This window comes from Psammomys obesus, unplaced genomic scaffold (assembly GCF_907164565.1).
Source record: "Psammomys obesus unplaced genomic scaffold, mPsaObe1.curated_primary_1811, whole genome shotgun sequence".
In the NCBI taxonomy this organism is placed as follows: Eukaryota; Metazoa; Chordata; class Mammalia; order Rodentia; family Muridae; genus Psammomys; species Psammomys obesus.
The window spans coordinates 10,778,284-10,800,934 of record NW_026596039.1 but is presented as its reverse complement, the minus strand read 5'-3'; the positions used below and the strand labels follow the sequence as shown (position 1 = coordinate 10,800,934).

The 22,651-nt window shown below is 44.9% G+C and overlaps 1 protein-coding gene across 6 annotated transcripts in view; it reads right to left on the bottom strand.

The window, feature by feature from the left end:
• Usp28 (ubiquitin specific peptidase 28) overlaps window positions 1-18,206 on the bottom strand; it is a 57,793-nt gene extending 39,587 nt beyond the window's left edge. For 5 of the 6 annotated variants that reach the window (XM_055622000.1, XM_055621995.1, XM_055621998.1 and 2 more), the window contains exons 1-5: window positions 18,101-18,206; window positions 3,845-3,922; window positions 2,821-2,953; window positions 1,606-1,711; window positions 351-510 (exon numbers count right to left, since the gene is read on the bottom strand). In XM_055622000.1, the coding sequence (XP_055477975.1) occupies window positions 351-510; window positions 1,606-1,711; window positions 2,821-2,953; window positions 3,845-3,922; window positions 18,101-18,157 (534 nt within the window). In that variant the 5' untranslated portion in view covers window positions 18,158-18,206. Of the gene's footprint in view, window positions 1-350; window positions 511-1,605; window positions 1,712-2,820; window positions 2,954-3,306; window positions 3,372-3,844; window positions 3,923-18,100 lie in introns of those variants that run through there. The other variant, XM_055621997.1, reaches the window with a different exon arrangement.
• Between the last annotated feature and the right edge of the window lie 4,445 nt (window positions 18,207-22,651).

The following is a 22,651-nucleotide window of genomic DNA, read 5'->3' as shown; positions in this document are numbered from 1 at the left end:
GACATGAGAAATTCTAAATCCAAAACACATAAAACTAAAACATAGTAATATTGCAAAGACTACCCAGTTTTACGTAATTGTTTTAACTTAAAATTTTTATTACACTTTTATTTAGTATGTGTGTCCTTAGGCATGCAAGTAGAAAACAGACCATAATGTGCAGTTCTTTTCTCCCACTATGTGGATTTTAATCAAACTCATGTCATTGGGCTTGTTTGGCAAGTGTCTACCCACTGAACTATTTGGCTAGCCCTGTTTTAACTTTTTGAAGTTATACTTCACATCTTTCATTTTACCATATTATGAAATAACATCTAGGAGAAAACAGTTATCTCTTAAAAACACCATACCTGAATAACAGCACTGAACCAACATGTGTTGCCAACATTTTTCAGCCCTACTGGCCAACCATCCACTCTCCTCCAGTTATTGGGATTGTGGTTTTCTCCCCAAACTTCACAGCGTTTCCTCTTTGAGCGTTTAGTTTCTGCAGAGTTTGACTCATGCATTCTGCAGCATCCCAACACCACATATCAAAAGAAAAAAGAAAACAGTTAAAGAATGATTTACTATACAGAGGATGTTGGTAACCATAATTCAAATGCTGGGAGAACCATCCACTGGACAATCACTGGCTACATTAACAGCTCTACAGTTATAAGTCAAAAGTGAGGTGTAAACACAAATTTAAATCCTTTAGAAAGAGACTATTACTAGTCGGGTGCAGTGGCACACGCCTGTAACCCCAGCACTCAGGGAGGCAGAGGCAGGTGGATTGCTGTGAGCTCAAGGCCAGCCTGGTCTACAAAGCAAGTCCAGGACAGCCAAGACTACACAGAAAAACCATCTCGAAAAACCAAAAAAGAGAGAGAGACTTTTATTACTAAGATTCAAAGTAAAAATGAATTGAAATTCAAGGCTATTCACACCTACCACATTAAAGGTTTTCATTCATTCATGACATCCTATTGAAGAGCTTGTCACTGAAAAGGGTAAGAGACAGTGTGCCAAAGCTAGGAATTTCCAAACTGACTAGCACAAGACACTCTGTTCTACATTTCTCTGAAACAGAAACTCAACAGCGTAAGGAAATAAGTCCAGAAATCAAAAGGCTATGGTTGGAAATGGATGTCTGTGAATCATGAGACAAGTACCATATCAGTGCCAATCCTAACATCATACCCCCTGATCACTCGTGACAACAGTGACAACAGCCTGTCAGAGGGGGTACTTATCAAATACTTAGGTTTGATGGTTGTTTTTCCCTAGTAACTGGGAACAACAAAATTTTATAGACTTCTACTCAAAGACTACAGACTGTTAAGATCCTTCATGTGCTCAGCTTTTCCAAGTGAACTGAAAACCAGAGTCGTGGCACACACCTGGAATCCACAAATTCCAGGCCACTCTGAGACTCAAAAACAAAAACAAAAAACAAAGAAAGAAGGGGGGGGGGGGGAAGGGAACTAGGCAATAACCTAAAGTTGTTCCTTAAAGAATCTTTATTTTGGTATTATAAACAAAAAGAATGACCTGAGTAGCTTTCCCAGAACACAATACAACAAAGCAACCATGAGAACAAATATCATAAATTAAAGCAACAACCTATTAAGCTCTCTGTCATCAGTTTGAATGTTAGGAGACTCCAGGAGACTCAAGGCAATGGCTGCCTGCAGGTCATCTTTGTTGTCGTGAGTAAGGTCTATCACTTCTGTGAGGAAGCAGAAATGCCATTAGTTCCTGTGCAGAAAGGAAGAAAGGTCAAACATTTTCTGACCATATAATACCCCTAATTCTCACCACAGTGGCTCCTCTCTATATGATCTTGTAACTGTCTCAGAGTCAAATGAACAGTCTTGCTGTACTGCAGTCTTATCCCCTGATAGTCCAGAAGTGACTAAAACCATTCATCAGAGCTGGGGAGATAGATCAGTGCATAAAGTACTTGCTACTTAAGCATAAAGACTTGAGTTCAGATTCCAACACCCACGTAAAAGGACAGGCTATGTTAAATACACGCCTATACTCTCAGCCTGGGGAGGCAGAGAAGGTAAGATCCCATGGAGTTGGTGGCCTGGCTGCCTAGCCAACTGGTGAACCCATGAGCCCAAGTTCAGTGAGCAGCCCTCCCTCAAAAAACAAATAAGGTGGAGGGGTGGAGAGATAGCTCAGCAATTAAGAGAACCTATTGCTCTTGCACAGGACTCAGCACCCATATGGTAGCTCACAATCATCTGTAACTTAGTTCCAGAGATCCAACACCTTCTTTTGGCCTCTGAGAAGTACTGAGCATGCATGCAATGCACTGACATACTCACAAGCAAAACACTCATATACATAAAAATAAACAGAAAAATAAATAAGGTGGAGAGATAGATAAAGACACCTGAAGTAAACCTCTGGCCTGCACGCACTCACACACTAAATAAAACGCATTAATATTCCACAAAGTCAAAAATACATTCCCTATCTGGAGGGTAATGGCCTTTATCATTGAAAAACATCAGCTACATATAAACCATCTTAGCAACAGACAGTTGCACACACACTACTCTATAGTGAACGGAGGACAAAGCTTTATGAAGTTGGCGTAGTACAGACATACTAAAACTACTCAAGAAGAAAAAACATTTAAAGCCAGCATGGGCTAGACAGTGAAATTAACAAGGAGGACTAATAAAAGAAACCATTTAAAAGCTTGAACCTAGGCCTGGCTCTCTGCAATGGCTCAGCGACTAGTCAAAGGGTCGATGTGGTAAATGAGGAATCTGTCACTGACTTCTGCTAGTTCAGAGAAGGACCAGGCCAAGTGAGACCTACTTGCTAAGAGATCTTTGCTGGTAGCACTGCCTTCCACTTCAGATGGTTCTGTAGCAGTTGTATCATGACTGGGCTCCTTTACTCTTTGGTCAGTGAGAAGGCTGACAGCCTGGGTGATATCACCATTACTGGCCTAAGAGGAGGAAAAAAGTAACAAATTCCAAAAGTAAAGCACTGTAGAATTGACGACAGGCATTATTTTTGGTGCTACTCTTTTATTACAATGATGACAAAATGAGTAAGCTTAGCTCTGGGCAGAACTGGGGTAAAAAGTCTAGTGAAGGGGCCTCATGCACCTAGAGATGGATCAAGCTCTGGTGTCAGGAAAAGACTCAAGCTGCCTGGACTGTTACAACTTGAAAAACAAAGCACAACCTTGGTGGACAGTTCAGTTAGTGAGTGAGGAGCCTCACTTTCCAGAACAGTTCGGGCACAGCGAGTCACAGAAGAGAACCGGCAGCCAGCACAGGTGATAAGTACACTCACCTGGGCAGTAAAGTCGTGAGCAAGTATTCTACAGGGTGGCATATCTGTTTTGAACTTCTTACTAGGAAAACATTCTAAAAGACACAACAATAGAATGATACCCACTGCCTGCTCTCAACATTACATAGTCACAGCCAGTCATGTTTCATACCTGCTGGGTATTTTGAAGCTAGGTGTGCTACCATTTCCTTTGGTAACACTCAAAATATAAAACAATGCGTAAGAATAACACTATCACACCTTAAGAGCAAACAGGTTCCCTGCTGGAGTATTTTTTGGTTTGTTGGTTGTACTCAGGATCCATAGAGGGTCTATATAACCCACAAGAATGATGGGACTTCTAAAGTTCCTGTGGGCTTCTCTCACAGTAAGTTCCCACCACCGTCTTCAAGTTTCTATGTTGAAGAAACTAACCACCTGACCTGTAGGATTTCTGTTCCAATGTTTTCCCCTGGTATAATAAATAGCGTGAACTGACACATCCATGGTGTGGAAAAGGCTTCAGAGGCTGTCGGTTAAGCCAAGTCTGGAAACCAACCTTTAATGCTTCATGAAGGAAGGAAGGATCCTGGATGCCTGTGATTTCTCGAAGCTGGTTTAACAGCATCTGGCAGCTCTGTTTTTGAGAAACAAAATCAGATACATGTCAGTCAGAAAGCATAGCTGGGTGCCTCTTGGACAAACAGGCCCAAGACTTGGATTTTTTTCACTTTAAAGTGCTGACAAGTTCTATGTAGCAAGTTACTGATGGTCAGTCACGTTATTAAATGCCGAATCTACTTTGAGCAGTTACAAGAGAAATATGATTCAACAGAAAACTCCAAATACCTAGGACAATCATAATCAGTCAGCCTTAATGAATGCTTAAAGAGCCTTGGGCTTTCCTATCTGGGAACAGCGCATCAGAAGGTCATATAAGGAGCCCAGGGAATCTGCATGGATGTGAGTATGAGCTAAAAAAAGCTTTACTGTGCATGCCATTTGTGTGTGTGTGTCATTTTTCACTGACAAGAAGCTTCTAACAATGTAATTAACAAATGGCTGGTACCACTAACTTGATAAGGAAGTGTAGCTAGCACTTTCTGATTTAACAAGTAAGACATAGTTCAGGAAGAATGAGCTAGCGATGCTTCCATTAATTTGAACCACAGAGAGGCCTAACTAACACCCAGCTACACAGATCTTAAAAACCCTTCTCAGCCTTAAGTATTCACCCTACCGTCCTGGTTGGGAGTCAGAGCCAATACAAAACATCTTTGAATAAATACAGCTCAACTGAAACAACTGGCTGGTCAATAAGAGACAAGATGGCCTTTTAGTAAATATGGTTAAAGCTTATTTCAGTGAGCAGCAACTAATTTATACCATAGCTAAGGTTGTGCCAGGATTAAGTCCTGACTTATCACTCCAGGCTTCACCATTAAGTTCAATTAGTAATGTCTCAGAGAAACAGCCTCCCTTTACTGCCAGCTGTAACCGAAACAGTATCCTATGGTCTTCAACAGCTGAGGGCCCGCTGGCAATGCTTTAAGTACTACAACTAGAAATAACTGACTGAACAGCAACCCCACCCCCCACCCCAGGCCCGGAAAAGGGATCAGAGCCTTTCTCTTGTCACAAACTCTCCAGTCAGAAGCTAGAAATGGAATCTTCCCGCTGAGCCAGCAGTCTTTGACTTTATGAGTCTTGACAAACCCAGTCACCAGAGATGGGCTGGGAAAGGTTATCAGGCTGGAGAGGCTGAGATTCTGCCTTCGTAAGAACAGGACTTGTGAGCAGTTTTTTTTCTTTTTTTAAATCAGGCATTTATTTCCGTCCAGATGGATTGTAATTCCATTTGATTGCACCGTGTAAGAAGTACGACAACCTGGTACAGGGGCGCACGCCTGTAATCCCAACCCTCCAAGAGGCAGGTAGATCTCTGTGAGTTCCAGGTCACCCTGGTCTACAAAGAGAGTCCTGGACAGCCAAGGCTACACAGAGAAACTCTCAAAAATTCAAAAACCAAAAGAAAAAAAAAGTATGTGAATCTATAAATCTGGAGCCTACAAAATTTTCTGGAAAGCCAAAATCAACATCAAAATGAAGTCATGAAAGAATGGGTGGGGAAGTGAGGGTAATAATATCAAACTGGAACAAAGGCTTGGAAATGACAAACTCCAATAACTACATTTTCATCTAGAATTGCTCTGAATGTTAACCATTCCAATGCACAGACAATTAAGAGTCTCAGCAAGGGTTAAGTGCTAACATACACCACCTACTGGTCTTGTACTGTTCCTGGCTCTATAAGCACTAACTGACAATGACCCTCATAACAAACCTATGAATACAGGAAGTAACTTAAAGTTATTGCTGGGGTGGGTGTGCTGACCACCAGCCTGTTTGTCTCTAAGGAGACAAAGAAACAGGAGCAAATAACCTCTTAAGGCAAACCAATGCAAGTATTGTTTCCTGTATTTTGACCTTGCACTTTGCATGGTAATAAACTTCTATTTTAAAAATTTGTCAGCCTTTATGCTATCAGAAGCTGATTACTCAGTGGTACAATGTGTTCTAAACAAGCTATTATTGGGAAGTAGGAGGGTAAAGACTGTGGCATTTGACTGAGGTGCCATCAGTTACTCATTCTGAGAGAAAAACCTGCTACCACTGGAACTATGCCAGGGCCTAGTGACAGTCCCAGTCCCTTATAGCAGCTTCCTCAAGCTGAAAATTTCTCACTTATGCTGAGGAACCCAGCAATTGCTACTACTTTCAGGTGTACTTCCTGCACGCAACAGGCCAATTCTTTTGCATGTTTCTCAGCAACAAAACTAAACATGGCCGAATACACTTTTGGCACTTCTTAATTTGGAATATAGAGCTTTTTTGTTGTTGTTGTTGCATGAAAATTTCACACTACAGATCATTCCTCCAGCAATACATACTCTGGCTCACAAGATGTCAGATGCACACCCTCTGACCTGTTTTCCACTCATTTCTTCACACACAGATTTGTATGTTTTTGTTTTCCTCTTATGCTAAATCACAGTGCACTCTTTAAAACACATTTTTGAACAGCCAGTAAATGATGTGGGGAGTAACAGTGGGAGCAACCTGGCTGCTATTCATAACAATATGAGAGCAGGACTGAACCCAGAGCTTCATGAGAACTAGATAAGCATTCTACCAACCAAGGTTCGTTTCAGGTCCCAAGCATTATATTTAAGTGTTCATTTTTTAAGTGTTTTATCTTATGCGTATAGGTGTTTTGTCTACAGTCTGCATGTTCATGCCTGGTGAGGTCAGGAGGACTGGATCACCTGGAGTTACAGTGTAAGCTGCCATGTGGGTGCTGGGAATTGAACCCAGGTCCTCTGGAAGAGCATCCAAATCTCTTAAACACTGAGCCATATCTCTCAAGTGAGATAGCTTATACCTGGCATTCCAGAAGTCAGAGGCAGAAGGATTTCTACAATTTAGAAAGCCAGCAAAGCCTGCCTCGAAAAACAAAACAGGAAAAATTACAAAAGTTTATAATTTTAATGATGGCCAACCAAAGTAAGCAGGAGCCCACAGGGTTCCCAATTCACACTCTGGCACTACACAAAGGTATATATAAATATCACCTCACTCCACAGAAAGTACACTCCAGTGCAGACAAGACAAAGCCTGTGCTCTGTCCTGATGAACTTAAATGATGGCAAGCACTGACAAGTTTGCATTTCCTTGACTAAATTTCAGTTTTCAGAGGCAGTAAAGAGAGACAGATCCGCCCATCTCAAGGAAGGCTGGCTGCATACCTCACTTACAGTGACTTGAGAGCAAACCAGACTTCATAGGACAGAGATTTCTCTTGCTTGCTTTTAAGTCATTTTCATTTGATATATTTTGATCATATTCTGTCCTCCCAAATCCTCCCGGATCCTCCCCACCACCCACCCAATTTAATATTCTCTCTCAAAAAAAAAAAAAAAAAAAGAAAAAAAGAAAAAGAAAAACAAAACCAAGCCAACCCCCCCTCCCAAAAAAAAACCCACAACACCAAAGAAACAAAAAAAACACCAAACCATAACAAAGGGACACATATTCAAAAACAAAGATGGAGCCGGTCTGTGCTGGTCAACTACTCTGTAATGGAGCCTATTCTAGCATGTCACTTTATTGGAGAAAACTTGAGTTTTCCTCCCCCAAGCAGGTATCATTAACAAATAGATTCTTGGCTATGAATGGAACTTCCTGTCCACCTCCCTTTCTCCAAACTGGGAAATTGTAGCCAATAACAAGCCAGTATCAGTTGAGCAGTAAAAGCAACTCAGTCTTAAGCAGAACTACATGAAGATGGGTGGTGTCTCCTTATGGATTTTGGACCTATGGTGTGGGAAGTCAGAAGACTCTGGCCACAGAATGAGGTCTGGATGAAAGTGGTGAGCTGACAAAGAGAAAGCATGGCTTTTCTCTGGGAGCTGGGGCACTCTTACCTCCTCTTGTAGTTCTTTGCTGTCTAGGTACTCACAAAGCTGAGAGATCAGCAGCATGCAGACAGAAACATAATACATTAAGGTTGTCTGGTGGCCACTCTGGCAGTAATATTAGGGCCGCCTAGTTTGGCCCATTCCACCCTGGCCTACACACATGCAGTGTGCAAACCTAAGTAAGAGTGGGTGGCAGAAGTATAGCTAGGTGAGCAGGCAGCTCACTGCCTGCTGGGAACAAGCCAGCAACTGCTGCCCGCAGGAGGATCACTGAGGGTCGGGACAAGCCGGGCTACACAGTGAGTTCTAGGCCAACCACACAGAGGGACCTGCTCTTAAATACGAACAAGGGGGAAGGGCTCATGGCACACCTCCCCAAGGACCTATGGGCAGATAATGGTTGCTGATAGAGAAAGAACTTCCTTCAGCTGTGAAAACACTGGTAAGCTGCTCACATGCTTGTAATAACCCCTGACCCATGCTCCCATAACTGTAATTAAACCAATCGGGTCCCAAAGAAAGACATCAAAGTAGAACTAGTTGTCAAGAAAAAAGGGAATCAGCAGGAAACAAGGAAGATGATGAATATGATCAAATATATACACATATAAAAGTCACAATGAAACCCATTGTTGTATGCAATTAATATACAGCAACAGAAAATTTTAAGTTGGGTCAGGAGATATAGCTGAGCACCTAAGAGTACTGGTGAGCTGCTCTTCCAGAGGATCTGGGGTTCAATTCCTAGCACCCAAACTATAGCTTTGGGCTGTCTGTTAATGCCAGTTCCAGGGGATCTAATAATGCCCTGTTCTGGCCTCCTCAGGCACTACACACACGGTACACAAATACACATGCAGGCAAAACAGTCATTCACATAAAATTTTAAAATAGTGAGGGCTGGAGAGATGTATCAGAGGTTAAGAGCACCGGCTGCTCTTCCAAAGGTTCTGAGTTCAATTCCCAGCAACCACATGGTGGCTTACAACCATCTCTGAGATCTGGTGCCCTCCTCTGGTGTGTAGGCACACCATGCAGGCAGAACATTGTATACATAGTAAATTTTTTAAAAAATGTTTTTAAATGGTGTGTCAGGGGTATGTATGTGTAAAAGCAATACTTGAGGCTGAGGCAAGAGGATCAGGCTTACATTCAAAGCCAGCCTGGGCTATAAGAAACTGTAAAAAAAAAAAAAAAAAAGAAAGAAAGAAAGAAAGAAGAAAGAAAAAAAAAAGGAAAGAAGGTGGCCCAGGATATCAACTGGTGAAAAGCATCTGCCTTGCAAGTGTGGTGACCTGAGCTTGGTCCCTAAACACAAAAAACAGATGGAAAGAACAAGTTACTCCACAAAGTTGTCCTCTGATCTCCACAGACTGTGACATGCACCCCCACACATTTATCACACATGTATCACCCTAATATTAATAATAAATAAAAAAGCATTTGTAATTAAGGGTTTTTAAATAATTTAGCCAAAAAGAACTTTATTACTTATTAAATAGCTCATTCTCCCTCCCCACAACCCAGGAGTAAGAAGTTCCAAAAGTATAAGACTGAAAATGAAAAGGAACTTTTCCACCTTCTCCTCCCTGTCAGCACCCCTAGGGGCTGACACTATTAAAAGTTCCTGATTTACCTCACCGGAACCTGTATTTTTCATGCTACATATAATATCCTATGCCTAGATTCTTTCTTACTTTAGAAGACGTCAGAGAAAGCCTCTTTCTTTCAGTATTCAGCCAACCAAACATCAGAAAGGAGACCACAAAGCCACCTATCACACAACCATGTGGAGCACGCCTACAAAAACCTAAGAAAACCACCACCTGACCATGTAGTACTGTGAGGGCAAGATAACAGAGGAAGCTGGGTCATCAGGTTTATATGCCCAGTTTTTTAAATGTAGGCACAATAAAATATTATTATTAGGTGTGTCTTGATATGGCACTGGATAAGGTCAGGATGAGTTCAGACTTAATGTGATGAAAAAAGAACAGCAGCCTCCACAGCAGGGAACAGATGGGGTGAAGACATTGTATGTGCAGAACTATGTTTGTATTCGTGTGTACATGCGAGGCTGCACAGGCATGAGAGTACGACAAGCTGTGGGAGTTGGTTCTCTCCTGCTACTACGTAGTTCCCAGGGATGAAACTCAGGTCAGGTTGTTAGGCATGGCATCAAGCATCTGTATCGGCTATGCCATCCTACTGGCTCAGAAAAGATATTTATTTTTAAATACTCTGATGACGTATTATTTTTATGTGTGTTGGTGTTGTGGCTGCCTGTGTGTCTGCGCACCATGTGCATGCAGTGCCCACAGAGGCCAGAAGGGGACGTTAGATCCCCTGGGACAGGGGTTAAGGGTTGTTGAGAAAGTACTTACAGTTGTAAACTATCTTCTGAGTGCTGGGAATTGAACCTAGATCCTTAGGAAGAGCAGCTAGTGCTCTTAACCAAAACATCTCTCCAGCCCTTGGGAAAAGTTTTAAGATGAATCTAGCACAGTTAACAATTGGTTCAAAATATGATGAGACTAGGGAAAGAAGGCATTACAGCTGAGTCTCAGGGCTTCTGTGCAAACCAGTGTTGAGAGAGGCAGGATGCTGGAGGAGTGGGGAGGCGGAACACACCCTAATATCTCAAAAGAATGGGAATAAAGCTTTAGTCAAATACATGCAGATGGATTCAGAAGTGGGTGTCACTAACTCCACAAAGTCATCCTCTGGCCTTCACAAGTGCATTGTGGCATGTATACCCCCCCCCATAATAATTACAGGGGGAAAAAAGGTGGAAGATGACCAAGGAAAGACATGTCCACCTTGGGCTTCCACGTGCACAACTGCCTGCATTGCCTAGCATGAACGGGGCCATCATACACAAAATTTTAAATACTGTACAAGTCCACTGACATGAAACACGCAGAAGAGATAAATTTCGAGACAGAAAGCAGCTGCCATGGGTGGACATTAAGGGCAGGGAAAACGGAGTGATGTCATAATGGATATGAAATTTTCCTTAGGGTAATCAAAATTTGGAGACTTGAGAGAAAAAATTAAGACAAGAGAATCCTGCTCTGGGGCACAGGATAGCCTAGAACTCCTGCCTGAGTGCTGGATGCCGGGTCTAACCACCATAGCCCAGCCGTCTCAAAAGTCAAGCAGCATGCTGCTGGTACCCTTAGGCTGGCTTGACGGTAAGGCCAGCAGACTGCAGCAGACTCACGTCTCACTCAGCACAACCTTCTCATGCATCAAGCTTTTTTTATTGTTGTTTGCTTTTTGAGACAGGGTTTCTCTGTGTAGCCATGCCTGTCCTGGACTTGCTTGAGGCCAGGCTGACCTCAAATTCACAGAGATCTGCCTGCCTCTCCCTCCCAGAGTGCTGGGATTACAGGCGTGAGCCTAAGTAACAAGCTTTCGCACCTGGAAAGTGAGGTCTGTTGACAGCACTGGCAGGATGTCAATGAAGAAAAACCTCTTTGTCTATCTAAAGTCTGTGTCAGTGTGCAGAAAAACAGGACACCCTAAAGAAAAGGGCCCTTACACACACACATGCAAGCACACAGACAATAATATGTATTTCTCTTTTGTAAGCCTCACCAGGCACCCAACAGATGCTGACTGGGGTAAAACCACTAACTGCCCACACTGCTGCTGCCCTGTTGGGGTCTCACTTTGGTAGGGACTTGCTGCACCCCAGACCCCACTTGGCCACCTCACTAGGACAGCTTTGCAGAAGCTGCTGCACTCAATACCTCCATCCCTGTACTGAGATCTAGGAACTGGCCTGCCTTGTCTCTTCTCTGCTTGAGCTGATCCTGTTCAGGCTTGTTATTTCTAAGTTTTCTTCATAACTTCAAGGTCTCACTACTCTGTAGACCAGGTTGGCCCTGAACTCAGAGTACTGGAATTAAAGGCATGCACGACCGACACATGACAGGCAGGCAGGAAGGAAGGAAGGAAGGAAGGAAGGAAGGAAGGAAGGAAGGAAGGAAGGAGGGAAGGAAGAAAGAATAAAAAACACCAACTCTTAATCCCACTGTAATGGGAGGGAGCTTGGTTTTTGAAACAAAAGTCTTACTCTGTCACCAATACCTAACTCAAAGCAATCCTCCTGCCTCAGCAAAGCTGTTTTAGAAAAGGGTGTCAATGGCACTCTGGCAAAAATAGTCAACAAGTCTAAAACACTCTGGACTTTCGCTAAGGAATGTGGCAAGCACCACAGTGGCCAGTGGTCTCTGCGTTACCAGGAAAAGGGACATTTTGACAGGGAGGGGCAGTCAAAGCCTATTTCCTAGAAAAAAGAAAAGTTTAAGAAGTTCTGTCAAGGCTTGTGTTATGAGCCTATCTGCAGAGCTAGGGTTATTAGATGCAAGCCTTGTGAACTGGGAGAGAAGAGAGGAGGAGGGAGGGTCACATGATCTAGTTCTGTGCTGGTTTTGTCATGAAGATGATAAAAGACAATACAATCATGAGGTTCTATTCGCTTAAAAAAAGAAAAGGAAAAAACAACAGGTGGATCTGGAAACTTAAGTGAACAAGACTACACCTGCATGGGGGCAACAGAAAATGTTGTGGATGTTATTTTGGAGAGCTTGTTGCTGTTGTTCTCAGGATTAAGGGCTCTTAAGCAAAGCAGAATGGGAATTCTATCCATCCTTAAGCTTCTGAAAGTTTAGTATGCAAATGAGTCTCCCAGGGATGAGTCAAAAGGCAGAATTTGGGCTAAGAATGTAGCTCAGTAGGTAGAAACTGAAGCAGGATTTCTGCGAGTTTGAAGACAGCCTGAACTATACAATATGTTCCAGGCAGGTCTGGGGTAAGAGTTAACCCCTTTCTAAAAACAACAAACAAACAAACAAAAACGAATGCAGCGGACTTTGATTTAGCAGGTCCAAGGTGGGGGTCCAGGTGCTGGTTCTGACTTGCAACACACCTGATTCCATGGAATCAGCACACCATCTTGGTGTTCTGGCCTATCAACAAACGCCACTCAACAGCTGGGCAGAAATGGGTAGCCTGCTGGAAAGCTGGACTAGCCAGACCATACACCCTGTTTCCTACATGTTTAAACGCCCAGTGAACAGAAGCTATTGATCCCCCAGGGTAAGGAGAAGACAGTGAAGGCTTGTGGAGCTAGGCAAAGAGAGTCAACATCACTTAGATAAGGGTTTCTTTACCTGTCCCCGTTCACATAACAGGCCACATAACACTCTTTTGGGAGGCTAAACTGTACCAGATGAGATACTGAACCCACCATATGACAGCAGCATCCTTCCCCACAGTCATAAAAACATCTTCAGGGGCTGGAGAGATGGCTCAGTACTTAAAGAGCTGCTCTTGCAAAGCACCCACAATGCAGCTAACAACCATCTACAACTCTAAGTTCCAGAAGAGCTGATACCCTCTTCCAGCCATTTCTAGCATTCCATGCACATGGAACACAGACATCCATATAGGCAAACACCCATTTACATAAGATACAAATAAACTAAAAGGAAAACTCTCCAGGCATTGTGAACTGTCTCCTGGGAGTGCAAATTCTCTCTGGTGAGAACCCTAGTGGAGGTTAACCTCCAAGAAACAAGGGGAATCAAAGAAACTATAGTTTTTCCATGGAAATGAGATAAGATGCCAGGGAATGGGGGTGGACAAAACATCAACACAGCAAGCTCTGACAATCAGCAAAGACTTTCAATATTGAGGTGCGGAACTGGTAAAGCAATGACGACACTGGCTGCAGGGTCTGAGTACCCAGCTCAACCCCCAGAACTCACACTGTGGAGAGAATGAGCTCCTACAGGTTGTCTTCTGACCTCCATGTGAGTGCCCATGTTCCTCCCTGCCCTCCTTCACAAAAATAATGTTAAAAAAGTATGCCAATCGGTGAAAGGTTTAAACCACTGGCAGAGTTCTAGGAAAGGCTCTGAGAGAATAACGGGCCCTGATGCGGTGGTGCACACCTGTGGTCCAAGCACCTGGGAGGCCGAGGCAAGATGACCAGCAAGCAGTTCAATGCCGTCAACTACCACGTAAGTCCAAGGCCAGCCTGTGCTACTTGAGAGCTTCTTGCAAACAACAACAATCCAATCAGCAGCAGGGGGAGGGAGAGGAGGGAAGCAAAGCAGATCTGAGTGTGGTGGGGCACATGGGCAGTGCCAGGATCTGGGAGGCAGAGATAGGAAGGTTCAAAAGCTATATACCAAGACCCTGTCTCAAAATAAAACACAAAACAGAGGGATGGGAGATAAAAAGAGAATGAGCATGAGGGATGGGAGATAAAAAGAGAATGAGCATGGGGACAGAGCTCAGTGCTGAAGGGCTTGCCTAACATGCTAGAAGCCCAGGATCTGAACCCTACCATCATAAATACAAAAATAAAACAAATCTACTCACTTGTGATAGCATAGTCCTGTAATACCAGCCACTTGGGATGGCGACACAAGCAGATCTCTAGCAGGTTCCAGGACAGATAGGGCTACACTTTGACACTACTTCAAACAAACACACAAACAACAAAAGCCTCCATTTGGAGTAAAGCTGTCCTGATAAAATGCCCTGTTGCTGGAAAGTAAAGACATACAAGAAAATTCCAACACTCAGGAAACTGAGGCAGAATTGTTCCAAGTTCAAGGCATATGGCATGGGCCACACAAAAAAAGACTCTGAGTAAGACTTAACAACGGAAGCCATCATTCTCTTATAAGAATATAAGAGAGTGTTGGCGACTGCCTTCAGTCTCAGCACTTGAGAGGCAGAGGCAGGTAGATCTCTATGAGTTCAAGGTTAGCCTAGTCTACAGAGCTAGTTCTGAGACAGTCAAGGCTGAAAACCCAAAACAACACCACATAAGAGGCTCGGTGTGGTGGCACACATGCCTTTAACCCCACCAAGAGAAGGCAGGGATCTCAGTGAATACCAAACCAGCCTGGTCTATAACAAGTATAGTCAGGGCTATACAGTGAGACCCTATACCCTCTCTCAAAAACTAAAGGAGAAAGAAAAGGGTCAGGAAGGGGGTATGGCCACAGCTGAGGCACCAGTAATTCAGAAAAGGAGGCAGGAAGACCTTGAGTTGCATCCGGCTTGGGCTACATTAAAAAAATAAAAAAGTAAAAAATTAAAAAAAAAATAATATTGCCATCACAACATGGAAGTGAGGGCTGGTGAGATAGCTTGGAAGTTAAGAACACTTACTGCTCTTGCAGATGGGATCTGGGTTCAGTTCTAAGCACATACACCAGGTAGCTCATAAGCACCTCTAACTCCAGTTCTAGGAGATGTGATGCCCTCCTCAGACACCTACACACACACACGTAAAAGTAAACAAGTCTCTTCTAAAGGGGTGTGTGAGATGGCTTAGTGGTAAAAAGCATGAGCATAAGGACCTGAGTTTGAATCCCAAGAATCCACAACAAAGCAGACACAAAACAGGAGCACCTGTTATCGCAGCACTCCTGCCACAGAGGATGGGAGTCAGAGAATCCCTAGAAGTGCCCGGGCCAGCTAGCCTGCCATATGCAGGGGTAACGGTAAGACCTTGTCTCAAACAAGGTGGGAAGTGTGGAATAAAAGGCCAAGGCTGAGCTTGACATTGGAGCACACACACAGAAGGGGCTCGGGGAGGCTGGAACCTGGTCATGATGGCACTAGTTTGTAATACTAGCACTCAGCCTGGGCTCTGGGAAGACGTGTGTGTGTGTGTGTGTGTGTGTGTGCGCGCGCGCGCGCGCGCACGCACGCGCGCTATTACTTGTAGTGTTAGCATCACTATTTTCAATTTCTTCGATTATAAGACACTGGAGCCCAAGCCTATAATCGCAGAAGTTAGAAGACATGGGAGCATCAACAGTTCAAGGTCACCATCCCTAGGAAGTTAGAGGTCAGTCTCAAAAACACACACAAAAAAGTGATTTTGATGAAGAAGAACACACAGAACCCACCTGATAAGAGGTTATCTGCTACTATGCTCAGAAGAACGTACTCCCTGTGTGGACAGTAAGTAGCTACAACAGTTGCAGGGCCAGGTCACGACTTTCCAACACTCCAAAAATCACAACATAAAGGAGCTGAGAGCAGTGACTCTATGCCCAGCAGCAGGAAGACTAAGGCAGGATGACTGCCTCAAGTTCCGGGCCAGCCTTAGTCACAGAAAAATACAAACACACCATGAAGTAGGAAAAAAAAAAAGTCAGCAAGCACAGGAAGGCATAGTAGGGCTCAGTGGTGAAGCGATTGCCTAGAGTGCACAGGCCCTGAGTTCCAAGTGGGAGAGAAGAAGGGAGTATGTGGGAAGTGAGTCCTCAGAGCTGCTGCCAAGGGCGACAGGTTCCTAAGAAGCAAACTGACCTCAAGCTGCTTATCCTACTCCAACAGTAAACTTTCCAGCTGGTTTTCACCTAAGGTGAGAACTAATTAAAACAAAGGAAGCGGTCCTTAACTCACCAAGTGTCGGCTCAGTTTCCAGAGAACTGTATTTTTTCACTCACTAAAATCGTGCAGACAGCCTATACATAGTTTTGTCTGTCCTTTGTACAAATGACCAACTGGGGAAGGGAAAACATGGGAAGTTTTAAATAGCTCCTGAGTGTCGGGGGAGGATAGCTCCTCTCAACCACATTAAACATCTTTTAAGAGGAGGCAGAATGCCTCCTGAAGTCAAAAGAAAGAATCCATCCTAAATAGAGCTTATCAAGAGGAAGAAGTTATTAATACTCTCCTTAAATGTAGAAGTTATGCTCCACTTACTCCTTCAACCTAACCCATGCCTTCAAGCATTTTATCCTAACCTGAGCAAAAAGGGCAACAGCTATCAAGCATTCAAAGCTTATCATCTGTCAGCCTGGGGCAAAATCTCTGGGAATACCAGTAAATGTCATCACTCTGCAGGTCGCCAGGAATCAGGCTACTGCAGCCAGCCACAGCCTGGGAGTGCCAAGCTTTCCCAAAAATAGCTATGACTTTATACACAATGCTCATCAAACACCTCACACACAAACCCTCAAATAGAGAGTGCTGAAACAGGGGTCACTACTCAGACTGTGGCAGAGGTAAATGAAGATGCCACTGATTAAAAGGCATGAGGTCTTAAAATGACGGAGGCCAGAACAAATTTAAATATGACTTGCTCTCCCTTAAAATAGTATCTAAACCAAATCTTACCACCTGTTTTTAAGTCACTGTCCCCAAAACAAGTAAACTTAATCTCTGGGGAAAAAGAAAAAAAAAAAAAAATACGGACCTCAATATCTAAAAGACAATGTTGGGTAAGTAACAATGCAATTTTCATCTGATCGCCGAAAAAAATATCCACCTACTTTCATTTTGCAGCCCAAGACTTAGAGATGCTTTTTTTCTACATGAATTTTAAAGAGCCTGCTATGTTTTAAATTCATAGCCTGGGGTGTAGCCATGTGACAGGCCCCAGGCTTCATTGCCCAGCACCTCAAATTAATTAAAGTTAAAAAGACATAGTTTCTTAGCAGGATCTCATGTTCTTATTCTAAATATTTTATAAATTTTTCTCGCTTGCAAATTCAGTATTTGAATACTTGGTCAGATTTTCCATTCAGTCTTTTAAAAGTGAGGAGTGATGATGTAGTGTTATAACATTCCAAAGTAACACAAGATGACAGTATCAAATCGCCCAACTCCCAAGTTTCTTCAAGAAACATTAATGAGCCTTTTGATTTTCTCCAAACCAGTGTTTCTGAAGCCTCACCATCTTAGCCCTAAGATCCTTGTAATATTTTTCAACCTTCTTAATATTAGGAAACTAATCGGTGTGCCTTTTATTCACTGTGCTGTTCCTCTTCTTTCCTTCAAAATCTACAGTGATCGATGGGCTAACTCGGGAAGCTGATTTGTTTCCGAAAGAAAGGGAAGAAACTCCGGGTCTTTTTTACACTTTGTTGATAAATGCCGGCTTACGTGAGATAACTTGAGCCCGCTTAAGCCTCTGGGAAGCCACTGCCATAAAACTGCTTTGAGAGTCAGAACAAGGTACCGTGGCCGAGCTTTTGGGAAGTTTGTAGCTACTGGGTCGGGCCCGGCGCACACTTCGGGGTGACCCCGATGCCCACCACCTCACGAGCAACCCCTCCCAGTAGGGTCCCCAGCACCGGGTCCCGCAGCGTGTCCCGCTTGGAACCTGAGCTGGCCCACACAGCCAGGCCGCCTCACACCGCCGCGCGACCCCAGCCTCGCAGGTCCCGGGCGGCCCAGGGGTGCCACCGCCCTGGACCACAGGCCGGGGCCTCCACCGGCCCGCGCCCGCTTGGCCCGCCGCGCCCCTCTCGGCCGGAGCCCGGGCCCCGCTACTTTCACCCACCGCTCACCGAGCCATGGCCGTCCGCCGCCCCCGCCGCGTCGTCTTGCTGCAGCTCCGCAGTCATGGCCGTGGCGCCCCCTCCGCGTGCAGCCCAACTCTCGTCGTCGTCGTCGTCGTCCCGCGGCCACCACCGCCGCCCCCGAAGCCCGGGAGCACCGGCAGGCACCGCCCACACGTCCCGCCCCCGCCCGCAGCGCGCACTGGAAACCCCGCCCACAGCAGCCCGCTCCCAACATTCCCCGCCCGCAGCACGCGGCAGAGGCTCCGCCCACGGCGCTCTCTGGAGGCCCCACCCCCTGCCGCCGGCTCCCGCCCATCCTGCGACTTGCGCCTGAGGCCCCGCCCACACGCCCCACCCACACAGCCGAAGTCCCCCCGAGGCCCCGCCCACGCCGGCAGCCGGCCCTGGTGGCCCCGCCTACACACTCTGCTCACGCCCGCAGGGGCTGCAGAGGCCTCTCCCACATGCCCGCCCCCGGCTTGCGTGAGCCCAGGGCGGAGCTTCTCCGCGTGCTCTGGCCCACGTGACCGCAGCCGGGCACAGACTAAAGGGTCAGCGTCGCTTTGCCAGCTGTCGCGATTTCCGCATTAGATGCCCAGGAAGTGGGCGGCGAGTACTCTGGGTCTCCAAGACTGTTTCTTTTGGGGTTTTCTTTTGACTGAGCCTCACGTCTGCGTCCAGCCTGGTCTCAGCTCCCCATAGGCCTAGTGGGGCTGCTAGGTTCCTTGTGCCGACGGACTTTCCCACCTGGCCTTCCACCCATTTCCTGTTCTTGGGACGTGAAGAAAGACATAGACTGACTCGAGGGATTTCTGTGAAGACAGATGAAGCAGCCAGAACATTCGCAGAGCTCAGCATGGTGTCTTTAATCCTGAACAGAGTTGCCAAATGTTCCAAATTCCTGTTTTCAGGCCCTGTATGTGTAAGCTGTGTTGAGCCTAGCACACTAAGCCACATCCCAGTGGTCTTAATGTTTGGGAGGGAGGTTTTATGCTTTTGGTTTGGATTTTCTTTGAGATAGGATGTCATGTAGCTTGTTCTAGCCTCAGACTCACTGTGTAGCCAAGGTTGGCCTTGAACTCTTGATCCTCTGCCTCCAACTGGTTGTGTAAGTCTTTTTGTTGTTGTCTGGGGGGCGGGGGGGGCAGGGTTTCTCTGTGTAGTACTGTCCTGGTGCTCATTCGGTAGATCATGCTGGCCTTGAACTCGGAGAGATCCGCCTGCCTCTGCCTTCCCGAGTGCTGGTATTAACAAACATGCACTGGCGAGAACCTAGAATTTTTAAGCATTCGCAGTTATTATGTAGATGCTGAGACTTGAACTCAGGGCCTCTGCAAGAGCAGTGTATGCTTTTAACCCCTAAGCCATTTCTCCAGCTCCCATTTTCTTCAGTGGTGTAGTCACAGTTAAGTTGCTCACGCACCATTAAATAATCCCTTGCTCGTGCCCATGCAAGCCACCCTGATGAAGCTCCGTGGATCACTGTTGCGCAGCAATTTCCTCCAAATGAAAACCTACTTTGGAGGGGAGAAGTTTAGGAAGTAAATAACCCAAAGGCTTCAGGTAGTTCTTGAAACTGACCAGATTGACTAGGTCCCTCCCTCCCCAAGCATATATAAACAGTAAGAACTGCTAAGACACTGTGATAAAGCTGAGCTACCTAGAAGGGCTCAGACCAGCCAAGCTCCCTGGAAGAGACCCACTCCAGCTTGTCAAGAGGGACAGGCTGTGCAGTCTGCTTCAGGTTTCCGGTTTTACTGGACTGTCACTCATGCTGGGGTGGGCTTTCGTGGTACAACTCTCTGTGACTCATTTCCGCTCCTGTAAGTGATCCTCACCCTCACTCCTTGAAGTAACCCCAATAGAACTCATTTGCTTTGCCAAGGTGGACTTTGGAATTCTTGCTTTGCTCTTAACATTGGTTTTCTGGCATGAGGAGATGTTTGTTGCCATCTCCCTAAGAATAGTGTCAAACATTTTTGAAAGAAATAAGACATGAAATTAGGAGGAGGGCTTGTTGGAAAGAAGGCTTTCAGTGGGATAAGAGAGGGTAATAGGTGACTTTGGTCAATATACACAATATACTTACAGTCTAGAGAGCTGGGGGAAGCCTTCAATCTCACCACTCAGGAGGCAGAGACAAGTGGATCTCTAGGTTCAAGGCCAGCCTTCTCTACAGATTAAGTTTCAGGACATCAGAGCTACACAGTGAAATTCTGTGGTTTTTAACAAAATCTCAATCATTTGATTTTACTGGTAAAGACTCAGGAGCCAGATGCTGGGTTGAAGCCTATTAGCTCAGAGAGGCAGAGAAAGCACCCATCTGACCTTCCTCAGCTAATGTCCCAAAAAGAAACTCTCCTCCATGCCATCTCAAAAACCCCTCAAATTGAATGCCCCTCCCTTCAGCTTCCTGTATCTATCCTGACTTCCTCTTAATTTCTATGGTTGTTTTTGTTTGTTTGGGGGTTTTTTGTTTTGTTTTGTGCATGGGTTCGCGTGTGTGTGTTTGAGACAGGGTTTCTCTTGTATCAAGCCTTGGCTGTCCTGGATTCAACTTGTAGACCAGACTGGACTCTTAACTCATACCGCCTGCCTCTCTGCCTCCTGAATGCTGGGACTAAAGGTGTGTGCCACCACTCCCAGCACTCTGTGGTTTTTTTCTGTCACAACTGGTTGCTTGCTTTACCTCTTGAACTATAACTATGACTATGAATTATGACTTTATTTAATCCTGTTTACAATATTCCAGGAGAAAGCTCTTGGATTAAAGGTGTGTGCTAGAGCCGAGCTACACTACAACTAGAAACAGGTATTTCCAGTAAGTAACACAATCTTGGAGTTCAGTGTGATCAAATATACATACTGTAACACTGTCTCAAAAAACAGAAACCAGAGGGGGGATGAGAATGAAAGGGCTGGATGTGGCTGTGCATATCTGTAATCCTAGCACTTAGGAGACTGAGGCAGGAGAATTGCTGTGAGTTTGAGACTAGGCTGGGACTATATAGTGAGTCCAAAGCTAGCCTATGCTACATAAACAAAAGCCTGTCTGGCCTTTGCTAGGCTGGCCTTCTACCCTTGATCCTACTGCCCCAGCCTCGAAGTGCTGAGATTACAGTCCTGTGCCATCAGGCCTAGTGAAAACAGGCTTTTTTTTTTTTTTTTTTTTTAAGATTTACTTATTATGTGTACAGTGTTCTGCCTGCGTGTACACCTGAACGCCAGAAGAGGGCACCAGATCTCACTATAGATGGTTGTGAGCCACCATGTGGTTGCTGGGAGTTGAACTCAGGACCTTTGGAAAAACAGATGATGCTCTTAACCACTGAGCTCCCAAACAGGCTTTCATTGGGGAAAAATATACATACTCAGATTGGAAAAAATTCACCACATGCAGAAATGAGTACATTTCTGAGCATACTCAATTTGAGCTCATATAATGTGTTCAAAATAATGGCAGAGGTCTGCGGAGATGGCTCCGTTGTGTAAAAGGTAGCCTGAGGACATGAGTTAGATTCCCAAGGCCCTCATGGTGGAAGGAAAGCTCTGACCCCTGTGCTGTGGCACAGCCTCCCACACATCTACATAAATGAATAAACATAATAATAATAAAAGTTCTTTCTCTGTTTCTCACTCAGAGAGAGGAAGATACAGACAGGAACGCCTCAGTGGAGAATTTAGTATTTTAATGAGTAAGGTTTATTCTAGGACTTGTAGGGAGTGTAAATCCAAGTGAACCATGTATTTTGAGTTGGCTCCTTGCTCCTCTGGAGGCTGTTATCTGAAATAACAACAATGAACAATTTTGAAGTCCTTTTTATAGGGGCAGCAGCCTTCCCTTTCCCCATGCCCTGCCTCAGAAGCAGGGGTGTTTACCCCTAAAAGAGCCTGCCTAGAGGATAACAAAGGCTCACAGATCTACCACAGTTTTGAAAAGGAAATCAAAACAGACCAAAGTTTTGCAAAAGGTGTGTGTCCTGTTTGGAGCCTTACTCAAAACAGCAGGCCACAGAATAGTATGATGAGTGGTCAGAGCCCTGGCAGAATGGCATCCAGCCCGCCTGCTTTAGGAACCAGAAAGCAGCACTTGAAAGAAAAACAGAACACAAAATCGAGGGAGGGAATATAAGCCAATAAGAGAGACAGAAAACCAAAAACCAGTCTACCTATTCTAGTAGACTATGAAAAGAATGGTGCTATGGTGCTGTCACCCTGAATCCCTAGCATTCAGAAGGCAGAGACATGAGGATCACCAAAAGTTTGAAGCCAGTATGGGTGGGCTACATAGTAAGTACCAGGTCATCCTGGGCTCTAGAGTTAAGACCCTGTTTCAAAAAAAAAAAAAAGGAAAGAAAGAAAGAGGAAGAAAAGGAGTGTGAGCCAGCCATGTCCCAGCACTCAGGAAGGAGACACAGGCAGATCTCAGTGAGTTCAAGGCCAGCCTGGTCTACGGAGTCAGAGTGAGTTCTGGGGAGCCAAGACTGCACAGAGAGAAACCCAGTATCAGAGAAAGAAAGAAAGAAAGAAAGAAAGAAAGAAAGAAAGAAAGAAAGA